General features: G+C 48.3%; 1 protein-coding gene across 3 annotated transcripts in view; it reads left to right on the forward strand.

The window, feature by feature from the left end:
* The first annotated feature begins 8571 nt into the window (after nt 1–8571).
* Nucleotides 8572–12040, forward strand: part of C2CD2 (C2 calcium dependent domain containing 2) — a 38574-nt gene continuing 35105 nt past the window's right edge. Inside the window, exons 1-2 of one of the 3 annotated variants that reach the window (XM_080347195.1) lie at nt 8572–9074; nt 11060–11158. In XM_080347195.1, the coding sequence (XP_080203321.1) occupies nt 8787–9074; nt 11060–11158 (387 nt within the window). In that variant the 5' untranslated portion in view covers nt 8572–8786. Of the gene's footprint in view, nt 9075–9318; nt 10576–11059; nt 11159–12040 lie in introns of those variants that run through there. The other 2 variants (XM_080347197.1, XM_080347196.1) reach the window with 2 other exon arrangements.

Consider the following 12040-nt stretch of genomic DNA (forward strand, 5'->3'; position numbering starts at 1 on the left):
CCTTTCTTCTTTCTGATGCCTGACAGTCCCAAAGGCAGTTGGTCTAAGTGTCCTCACGCATGTGTCTGGGAAGCATATGAGTGTACTGTATGGGAGAAGCACACGTCCCTGGGAAGTCAGCATCTCCTGGGCTGGAGCCCAGGATTTGGAAGGAGAGGAATGTCTCCAGTGGTTCCTTGTCAGGAAATTCTTCAGCTCCGTCTTGGACATGGGAAGCCTTAACCATTTAAAAGTCTAAAAGGCGTTTAGATGAGGTTCTTAAGGATATGGTTTAGTGCTAGAGTTAGGCTATGGTTGGACTCGATGATCCTGAGGGTCTCTTCCAACCTAAATGATTCTATGATTTGGGCACAGCTCTGAGCCTAAATTAACCCAGAGGCATTAACCTTCATGTAGCTGAAATCTCCGATCACGTCTGGAGTGCCATACTTGAGGAAGGCCGCTCACAATACTGCTTAGAGTACAGCAGTCGCTCCATCCCAGCACCATGACCTCTGGTGACACTTGCGCTCTCTAGTGGAGAGAACATGCAGGCTCCAGCAGGTGAAAATAAAGAAGAAAATAAAAGCAGCTTGTTTGACATGGTTTAGTTTCTAATAAATCCCGGTATTTTACTGTAGTAAATATATTTTTGAAGATTCAACATAATAGAAAAAATGATACTCTCAAAAATATTTTTCCCTCTTCCATTGCAATGCCAGATACAAGTAGTAAAAGAAACCATCAGCAGTTCCAGACAAAATGTCTTTGTTCCTTTTGCAAAGTTGCGACCACTTAGAAATAGGTTATTTATGAAGATATTGGAGAGTTGGAAAAGTGTAATCCTACAGAGAAAAGCAGAGTAGTTATAATATGACAAAATTATAAGACACTTCTAAAATTAATGGGTGAAATATTGATGCGCTATGATGAATACAAACGCCATGGTGATGTTATTTGTGAGCTTTCTCATGATGTTTTTTGTTTGTTTGTTGGAGGGGGTTTGTGGTTTTGTTTTTTTCTTTGCTAGGCTGTATTTTTGGTGCATGAATGGCTACAAAAGAAACTACAAATATCCACGGTGTACCAAGTTGTGTCCATGGTTGTTCTAATGGAATTGAAGCATGGCTATGCAGTTTTGCTTTATATCTGAATACATCATTTGAAATTAAGTTTGGTCAAAATAAAACGTTGTGATCCATTTGAAACTTGGCCAATTTGTGAACACATATTTATGAGGAACGGTGGTTTTTTCAAGATTTTTTTTTTAGGACCATACCTATATATTAATAACATATCTAATAACAAAGCCACAAAAGCAGTTTTCTGATCTAATGAAAAACAGCTTCTGGCAGAATGCCTCCTTAAGCACTTAGGAGATGTAGGCATTTGGGCAAAGAAGAACTAAGTGGCATAAATGAATTGAAGATACTCTACTGTGAGGTCATGGTGGACACAAATTTTTTTCAATAGAGATTTGTGCTTGGATAGATCAGATATCTCCTGATTTTGCACAAGTACCAAAAATAAGAGTAATTAGTCTAAGTGAAGGTCTACTGGTATCATCATCTCAGAGCCTTTTTTTGTACGGAGTAAGACTCCACTAATAAGAGGATGGTGTCTGGAAGATATGAGGCAGGGGCAGTTATTCCAGATCAAGAGCCAGCCCAGTGCTAGCCTCCTTGTCCTCACATTAGCTCCTAGTTTTGAAAGCTTGCTTAATGGCTCCTCCTTAGTGCCAGACAGCCAACCATCTTCCAAGGAGGCTTCTTGGGCCATCCCACCTGGCCCTCGTTCTAGCTCGTTGCACACTCATTACTGTCTCTGACGGCTGTTGCAAAGTGGAGGACATAATCTCTGGTATGTTGAGTCATGAGAGATGAGATGGGTCACACATACTGAATGTCACCTAGAAAGCAGCTGCAGAAAACAGACTGGAGAGTACACTAAAGGGCAGGACTAAGTGGAGGAGCTCACCTTCTGGCTTTAGCATTGTGCCTCTCCTTGCCTCACAACCCCTGAGCAGACTTGCCAGGGTCAGCAGGTAGAAGGACAAGGCTGTTACCTACCCCTGGCACAGCAGGTAAAGGAGAGGGAGAGAGGCTGAAGTGCTGCCATGTGACAGGAGAAACGGTCCCCTTTTCCACAGGAAGTAACATGCCAAAGGGTCATCTTTCAGCTGTGAAGACTGACAGGTCTGCTTCCGACAGCAGAGCTGTCAATGAAGAGTAGACAGTGCTAACATCTCAGTCTGACTGTTATGCCAGCAAAATCTGTTAATGAAGACATGGTAATGGCCATCTCACAGTTAAAGGTGGCATCACACAGAGTCCTGGGACACTGGTAAAAGCTCTCCCAGCCAAAGTGCAATTTGGCCAAAATAAGTGCCTCTTACACTTTTATAGTCTCCTGACAAAGCCCTTGTTTCAGACTTCATGTTAGACTGTATGTATGGTCTCTTACAAACCTTCTATTTCTTTCATGTGTGTAGAAAAAAATATGCTGGTGCTTAGAGGCAGAGAATTAGTGAGAAAGGTTTGGATTGATTTTATCTCTGTGCATTGTAATTGTGTAAGTGATCATTTAATTGCAGTGATTGAACCTACTGCTTTGTTGTTGTTGTTGTTCTGCCTTCAGCTTTAAAAATGAAATTGATTAAATAATTATTATCTCATCCTCCTCCCTTTGCCTATCTATACCATGAGACTCAGGGTAGTCTCTGATCTAGCACTTTCCAGGTGCTAGGTCTGAGTGCATACCCTGATGGGTGCCACCCTAAGGTAAGACAGGACCTTGGCATACACTGTTCCCACATTTGCCTGCGCCAAGTCCAAGCCACCATTCCACCAGCCTCCAACAAATCTGGAAATTTAAGAAATAGTTAAGGTTCTCAAATTCTGCCCACATTCTGTCTGGGAGGTGAAAAAGAACATCTCTGGAAACTCAGATGTATGATGAACCCGGCAGTGCTAATTAACAGGTGAGATATTGTTGTTTGTGTGCCTTGGGTAGCTCTACCAGCAAAACATTCTACTGTACACTGTATCAGAATAAGCTACAGGTTTGCAGTTTTCTTCTTGCCTTTCCAACACGGAGAGTGAAATAGTTAACAGAATTCATACTTCAGATGACCAAAACAGGACACGTGAGGTAACCATGATGAGTAATATTTTTATAATTTTCTTGTTCCAGGACCCTTGTAAAATCAAGTCTGTATCAATATCACTCACTTTACATTTTTTAAACTTGCTTTGCAGCCATCACTGACAAAGATATATACTTGCTGTTTAAAAGAAAAGCTGGGATCTGGGAAATACAGAAGTTACTTAATAGAAGTACAGCACATAACAGAATCTAGGAGCAAGTCAGAGTCACAGTTCCCAGCTTCAAAGTACATGGAATTATGAAAAACTAATTACTTTACTAATCACATCCCCAGAGCTATGCTTTGATGGGTAAGATCCTGAATGATCAGAGAGGGCTATTCCAAATTGACAGGTGCACAAAAAAGGAAAATAATTTAATATTAGCTGACACATATTTTTGCTATACTTCCAAAAAAAAAAAAAAGTAAAATATTTCTAGTAACATGACAGCTGATAAAGTTCTGTAAAGGAAAACCATTCTTAATATCTCAGTATAAACTTTTACTCTTTCTTGTCATTTTGTGTTCGCTAATTAGAGTCACAAAATTCCTTCCAGTTAAAGACAATTGTCTGCATGGCATATGTGGGGACCTGGAACCTGAGACAAACTAAGGGCGGGTTTGTCTGCCACAGTGCAGTGCTGTATTAGAAATCTCTGAGCCATCTGCAGACAAACTGGTACAGCGCCATGCAACACTGAGCAAAGATACTGGTTCGGATCTTAAAATGAATGGGCCTGGCTAATAAATCTGGTCTCTCAGCAGGGTCAATTAACCTACGTATGGTGCTGTACTAACTGAGCAATATGGCTCTAGCTGTGGATCTCTGGAGATCTCAGCAGCTTGTTCTGTGGTACCATGTAGATGTACCCTAAGTCACTCTAAATCACCTGCCTGCAGCCAGGCAGGCAGAAGGCAGCTGGTCAGGGACTGAAGCATGGGATTTCCCTGTGGCTCAGGCAAGTACTTTGAGGTCTGAGTAGCCCTTTCTTCATATGCCCACACAGTAAACCAACTATAGAAGATAAAACCATGTTCTGCCCCTGTCAAGTTTGCAGCTTATAGGTGCAAATGTGGACAATTTATTTCCAACACAAAATGATCAAATAGCTTCTCAGGCAACAGCCTGTTTCTTCTCCCAGAGGCCTAGCCCCTGTATTCATAAATACTGTATTAAATGTTGATGTAACAGCCCTTTGGGAATCCCAGGACTCAGAGATGAAGGTGAAAGTCCACAGTAAAGAAGACAGACATACCCTTGGTGGAAGAGAATCAGATCATGGAATACTTATACAAGCTGGACATATATAAGTCCATGAGCCCTGATCACATGCCCCCACAAGTGCTGAGGAATCTGAGAGATGTCATTACAAGGCCACTCTCAATCATCTTTGAATGATCATGGTGATTGGTAGAAGTGCCTGAGGACTGAAGGAAAGCAAACACCACTCCTAACTTCAGGAAAGACAGGATGGAGGACCATGGGACCTACAGGCCAGTCAGATTCACCTGAATCCCTGGGAAGGTTATGGAGCAACTAATGCTGGACACCACTTCTAGACATATGAAGAATAAGAAAGTCATCAGGAGCAGTCAGCATGGATTCACCAAGAGAAAGTCATGTTTGACCAACTTGATTAACTCCTACGATGAGACTACTGGCTTGGTAGATGAGGGGAGAGCTGTGGACATTGTCTACCCAGACTTTTGACACAGTCTCCCACAAGATCCTTGTAGAGAAGCTTATGGAGTATGGGCTGGATGAGCAGACAATGAGGTGGACTGAAATCTGGCTGAACAATTGCACCCAGAGTAGTGATCAGGGGCACAAAGTCTAGTTGGAGGCCAGTAACTAGTGGTGTACCCCAGGGGTCAACACTGGGTCTGGTCCTGTTCAACACCTTCATTAATGATCTGGATGGTGGAGCTGAGCATACTCTCTGCAAGTCTACAGATGACACAAAACTGGGAGGGGTGGCTGATACATCAGAGGGTTGTGCTGCCATCCAGAGGGACCTTGACAGGCTGGAGAAATGGGCTGACAGGAACCTCGAGAAGTTCAGCAAGGCTAAGTGTAAAGTCCTCCACATGGGAGGAACAACCACTGCATGTTGGAAGGCAACATGCTGGAAAGCAGCTTTGCAGAAAGTACCTGGGGGTCCTGGTAGACAGCAAATCGAACATGAGCCAAAACCATCCCCTTATAGCAAAGGCCACTAATGGTATCCTGGGCTGAGTTACGAGGAATGTTGTCAGTGGGCTGAGGGAAGTGATCCTTCCCCTCAGCACTGGTGAGGCCATACCTGGAATGCTGGGTCTTCACCAGAGAGAGTCCAGTGAAAGGCCACTGACATGATAAGGAACTGGAGAATCTCTCATATGAGGAAAGGCTGAGAGAAGTGTGGGGGAAGAAGGCTAGAGAAGGCTCAGGGGGATCTTATCAGTGTATATAAATGTCTGAAGGAAGGGTGCAACGAGGATGGAGCCAGGCTCTTTTCACCGGTTCTCAGTGACAGGACCAGCAGCAATGTGCACAGACCAAAACACAGAAGGTTCCCTCTGAACATAAGGAAACCCACTTTTCCGCGGTGAGGGTGACCAAGCGCTGGAACAGGTTGTCCAGGGAAGTTGTAGAGTCCTTGGAGATATTCAAAAGCTGTCTGTCTGGGCATGGTCCTAGGCAACTGGCTCTGGGCAGCCGTGATTCAGCGGAGTGTTAGACCAGATGACCTCCAGAGGTCCCTTCTATCCTTGACCATTCAGTGATTCTGTCACATACCAACTTCCTATTCCTTTTTACCTCTGCTTCTAGCTGTGAATTTGCTTGAACTGTCCAGCAAACAAGCTTTTGCCATCTGGTCTGTGAGCCCGCATGACTTCTGTGCCCTGGCACCTGCCGTGTGCACGGCTCCCTTGGGAAGCACACTGCAGCCAGGCACCACGAGATCCCTGGTAATTCCCCTCTCTGATCCATGGCATGCACTCCAATGGTCTGAAATTCCAGTTCCCAGCAAGGAAAAGATGTTTTTGCCCTTTAAGGCTACAGTGGCAATAGTCTAAACCTGACTGGAGCAAGAATTTACAATGACATTTCACTACCAACCTCAATGACTTAATCGCTAGTTGTTTTAGCGTGTGGATTGGGCAAAAAATACAAGTGAGATTCATCAGCTGGGAGCTGCCATGGCTAAAGAAAGTCACTATGAAAGAAACTGAGCAAAGAAGAGTAGAAGAAAAATGAGGGCACTAATAGAGATGAGCTGATGAGGTAGCACTCTGAAAACCAAACAGGAACTTACTAAAAATGAATGTGACAGAAATAAATAATTATGAAATTTTTATTTTCCTATCAAACAGCAATTTCCTCCCCCTTATCACAAACCTCCTACTGATAAAAACAGTCATCCAGCATGGTTTGCAGAAAGTACTTAGTTCTGAACTTATGCTCCAGGTCACAGATCACAATAAAACACAGAATTGTTTTTCCTCCTTCCAGTGAGTTTGACATCCTCAGCAAAGGAGATGCTGAGGCACCAGGAAAAACGGGAAGCTTGCGTTCACTTTTTGATAGGAAGCAGAGGGAAAAATACAATGTCTCACAGTCTCTTTAGCTGTGCCCACAGTGCTGTGAAGGGGTGAGCAGGAAGGCTGAACACAGACCTGTAAGTGTAACCTTGTTACATGAAGGTGTCCTTCCATGAAATGCTCAGTTTCTACTGAGGAGCAACATGGAAATTTTATCATAGAATCATAGAATAGTTTGGATTGGAAGGGACCTTCAAAGCTCATCTAGTCCAACCCCCCTGCCATGAGCAGGGACATCTTCAACTAGATCAGGTTGCTCAGAGCCCCGTCCAGCCTGGCCTGGAATGTCTCCAGGGATGGGGCACCTACCACCTCTCTGGGCAACCTGGGCCAGTGTTTCACCACCCTCGTTGTAAAAAATTTCTTCCTCATGTCTGGCCTGAATCTCCCCTCCTTTAGTTTAAAACCATTACCCCTTGCCTTCTCATAACAGGCCCTGCTAAAAAGTCTGTCCACATCTCTTCTAGGCCCCTTTAAATACTGAAAGGCCACAACAAGGTCTCCCTGGAGCCTTCTCTTCTCCAGGCTGAACAGCCCCAACTCTCTCAGCCTGTCCTCACAGCAGGGCTGTTCCAGCCCTCTGATCACTTTTGTGGCCTCCTCTGTCCCCTCTCCAACAGGCCCATGTCTTTCCTGTACCTGGTGCTCCAGAGCTGGAGGCAGGGCTCCAGGTGAGGTCTCACCAGAGTGGAGCAGAGGGGCAGAATCACCTCTCTTGACCTGCTGGCCACCCTCCTTTTGATGCAGCCCAGGATACGATTTGCTTTCTGGGCTGCAAACGCACATTGCCAGCTCATGTCCAATCTTCCATCCACCAGTACCCCCAAATCCTTCTCTGCAGGCTCGCTGTCAATCCCTTCATCCCCCAGCCTGTATTGATACCGGGGCTGCCCTGAAACAGGTGCAGGACCTTGCACTTGGCCTTATTGACCCTCATGAGGCTCACTTCTCTAGCTTGTCCAGGTCCCTCTGGATGGCAACCTGTCCTTCAGGCGTGTCAACTGCAGCACTCAGCTTGGTGTCATCTGTAAACTTGCACTCGATTCCAATGTTTATGCCACTGATGAATTAAACAGTACTGGCCACAGTAAGGACTCCTGAGGGACACCACTTGTTACTGGTATCCATCCAGACATTGTGCCATTATTCACTAGGCTTTGTAATTCTGACATAAACTAGGTGAGTATGCCTCAGCACCTGTGAACACAAAGATGATATGATCTTTTTTGGGGAAAAAGTCATAACTGACTCCCACTCTACCCACAGGCTGGCATTAACACATTTATCTATTGTGTGCAAAGATGAGAGGGTCTGTTCACATCATTTTTCATTTGCAGTTGTTTCTTAGGGTGCAAACAACATCACTAAATAACACTGATGTAAAGGGAAACCTGTTTGGTATATGAAAAACAACGAAAAACTAGTTTGACACCTGTGTCCATCCTGGCCCTCTGAATGTCTCTTCTGCCTCGCTGTCTCTGTTGAAACTCCCTGTTTTTGCCGAGCCCTGGATGCGCTCTTCTCGTCCCAATCTGCCCGCAGCACCGCCCGAAACAGCAAATGGTTTCTTCGAGAAGCGGCGGCTCCGGGCGCACACGATCCCGCCCGGCAGCAGCTGTCCCGGCCGCAGCCTGTGCCCCAGCCGCCCCTCCCGAACCCCACTGCCCCCCGAACCCCACTGCCCCCCGAAGCACCAGGCGCCCTCTCACGCGCTTTGCTGCGGGACGCGGTGGGAGCCGCGGGCGGAGCGCCCCCCGCCGCCGGGCGATGTGCGGCCGGGCCACGCCGCGCTGTTGCCGCCTCGCCACCGCCCACTCCGGCAGCGCTGGGCAGAGGCCGGGGCTGGGGCCGCGGTTGGGGCCGGGGCCGGGCCTCCCCTCGCGGCCCCGCCGGCAGGGGCGGGCCGGGCGGTGACTGCGCCGTGGGCGGGCGGTGCGGCGCGGCGCGTTCTCGGGCGGGCGGCCGGACGGCGTGCCGCCGTTCCCGGCTCGGACCCTGCGCGGGCTGCTGCCGCCCGGCCCCGCCGCCGAGCGCGTCTTGGTGGGGGCCGGTAGCGCGGCTCCCATTATGGTCAGCCATGGCGTGGCTGGCGGGCGGGCTGGCCGAGCTGCGCTGGTGCGCGCTGGTCGCCCTCTTCGTGGCGGCGCTGGCCACTCTGGCCGTCTACCTGGTGCAGTACGCGCTGCTGGCCCTGCGGCGCCGCCGGCCGCCGCCTCCGCAGCTGCCGCCGCCGCCGCCGCGGCGGGACGAGCTGCTGGAGGAGGGCAGCTCGGTGCTGGCCTGGGCGCTGTCGCTGGGCAGTTGGCGGCGGCAGTGGCGGCGGGCCTGGCTGGCGGCGCTCAACGCCGAGGCGGCGGCTCGGGCGGTGAGTGCCGGGGACGCAGGTGAGGGGCGGCGAGCGGGCGGGATGGGAGACGGGAGCCACCTCGCTTGAGGAGCCCCGGGCGGCGCCGCTGGCCGCTCCCCCGCGTCCGCCGGGCGGGGGCCGGGGCTTCCCGGGCCATGGCGGGGCGGGCGAGGGCGGCGTGTGCTCCTGTGCCGGCGGGGACACTCCCCACTCGGGGCGAGGAGCGGCTGTAGGGGTAGCGGGACTTGGCTCCAAAGATACACGGGGGTTCCACCAGCAGGCTGCTGACAGCGCCTGCCGCCGTGTTGCTGCCCGTGCACGTGTGTGTGTATATACGTGTGTGTATATACACACGTTTAGTTGCCGCTCGGCAGGAATTTGCAGGAAGGAGCCGGCCAGAGGTGCGGTGTGGGCGCACCCACGGGAGCAGGGTAGGACCCCCGCGTCCGATAGCATTGTTCGGGCGCCGGGAGGAGGAAACAATGGAAACTTCCTGGCCTGGTTGCAGGCACGGGGCCTGCGGCCGGTCCTTCGGCAAATAACTCCCCGGGGCTGGGCTGACTTCGCGTTGTCTTTGGCCATGCTGTGCGTGTTAGAGCAGCGCCGAGGGCTGGCGTCCTCCAGGCGGCCATGGGTTGGTGGGATTCACAGGTTTTGGTCAGTTTGCTTTTAACCCAGGTCAGGTAAGATGCATAAAATGTAGCACCCCTTCCCATCCTGCTCTTATGCAAAGGGCACGGCATGACATCTTGCTGGGTGGTTTGTAATGGTATACCCAGGTCTAAGAGGCAAGGAGGTTAGGTGAGGCTGTAGCAACCTAATTCTCTGCTTCTGAGGACTGAACTTTTGCAGTGTCAGTGGAAAATGCTGAGGCATGTACCGAGGCTCCAAATTTGTGCTCAGCCTTCTCCTCAGGTTTAGGAGGTTCATTTCCTGGCAGCCCCAGCATGCTTGCTTCTTGTATGTTGGGGGGAGAAGGAAGAGCATGGCAATGTGTGTGTGGAAGATAAGCAAAGCAGTTTAACACTTTCCGGGCATTACTGTATGTTAGGGCAGCTTAAAAAAACAAATGCTGAATCTGCCCTCTCAAATTGCATGGTGCAGTTCAGAAAAGTGTGAGTTGTGCTAAGAACTGAAGGTTTGCCCTGCACTTGTGGAAGAGGAGAGCCCAGACAGCTTGGGCAGAGGTGCTGGGAACTGAACTAACTAGAACCAAGCAGCAGCTTCCCATCCCCGGCCAGAGACCAAAGGCGCTTGGACAGGGACACACGCACCCTCCCTCCCCGGGAAAGCATCTGAGGCCGTCCCTTGCCATGAGTTCACTGCCTGGCACTGCAGCATGGCATAGCTCCCGCTGTCAGCATCCCAAAAAAATGTCAACAGTGCACTGCTAATGAAATTCCTGCGTACAAAACAACCTTGGGTGATGAGGAAAGCAGCGCTGACTGCTCACTGTGGGCAGCAGGTGGAGAATGCAAGTACTGATGTCTCTGAAAGTATGACCTCATTGCCAAAACAGGTATACGCTGTCTTTTCCTTGCTGTCTGTGTGAAGACTGAGTAGCTGTCATCACTGCTTGCCGTCACACAAGGGAAGGCTGGGGAGGGAAAAGCTTCTTTCCTCACCTCTTTAAGATGATATTTGGGTTTTCTTGTTTCAACATATCTTAGTGCAGCCATATTATTAGGTCAAACCAAGCCCACCTTTTTAAACTATAGCACTGACTAATCCTTTCTCAAGTTTCACTGAACTCTGTCCCCACTCATGGACTTCACTTTGTGCTGTGCTGTGTACCTTGATATTCTGCTACAGAGAAAGATAAGTTATGATTAGGCCCATAGTTATATCCTAAGTATAGGTTTTCAGGCTTTACCCTGTATTATGTAGTGAGGTGTCATGCAATTAATACATGTTTTGACATACATTTGCAATTCTGTCTCCAGTTCCTCCAGGAATTTCACTGACAGTGCACTAATGATGTTTCCTTTTTTCTTCTTTCTTAGGATTCGCAGTTGCTTACGTTTGAGGAAGATGACCCTGCAGAGCCGCTTGAGTTAGCAGTTAAACAAGTTGTTAGTGTTGTAAAGTCAGCCGAAGAGAAGGTAAATTTCAGTTTTGTTTTGTCTCAGTGTGCTTCTGGGCTGGAAATGTTAACTTTTCTTATTAGCATCAGTGAGAATTTTATCTGTTATTACTTCTGTACACTTGACCTAAGTTTGTTGAGGCTGGTAGGAGGCTGCCTCTGTAATGAACCTATGCAAATTCTTGACATTGATTCACTTCTTTTATAACTAATGAGCAGAATGTGCCCCAGGGCTTCTACCAAATGAACAACAACCAAGTTTATAGGTATGCCTTAAGTGAACAGCCCTCTCCTGCACCATCAGTACAATGGTTCCCCATCCTGTTGTTGAATCGTGGGGTGGGGACTTCATGAAGAATGAAAGGGACACTTCTCCTCTGGGACAGGAAAACATCTTTGTCTGCCACTTGCTGTTTGTGTGGCTGATCACAGGTTTGCTTCCTAAGTCAAAGCCAGGCAGCGACCAGTGGAACAGCTGCAAAGTCCTGAGGATTAAGTCTTTACTGAATCTTGTATTCAGTGAGGAGTGAATGGTCTCTCTCTTGCACTCCCACTTCACATACTGGGAAGTGGTTTTCCCTGTGCTTAGTGCATATACAATTAAAATACGGCAGAATGTGGCTCTTAGAAGAGGGTAAAAATGTATATATGCTAATTAGCAATGCTAGCTTCTGTGTTTTCATCCTAGTGACTGGAACTACTAGTCACATTTGAACTGGTGCTCAGCTTTAGGCAGCTGCATCAAATTATCCTGATGCTTTTCTTCTTATTTTGCTTTGTTATTTTGGTTTGTTTGTCTGATTTAGCTCTACTATGATTCCTTTGAAAACTATGCATGCTTATCTGCCTCATATACAACTTATAGGCACGCCCAGATAAGTGGCAGCTGGTGGTTGCCAAC

Source organism: Nesoenas mayeri (assembly GCF_963082525.1).
Source record: "Nesoenas mayeri genome assembly, chromosome: 1".
NCBI lineage: Eukaryota > Metazoa > Chordata > Aves > Columbiformes > Columbidae > Nesoenas > Nesoenas mayeri.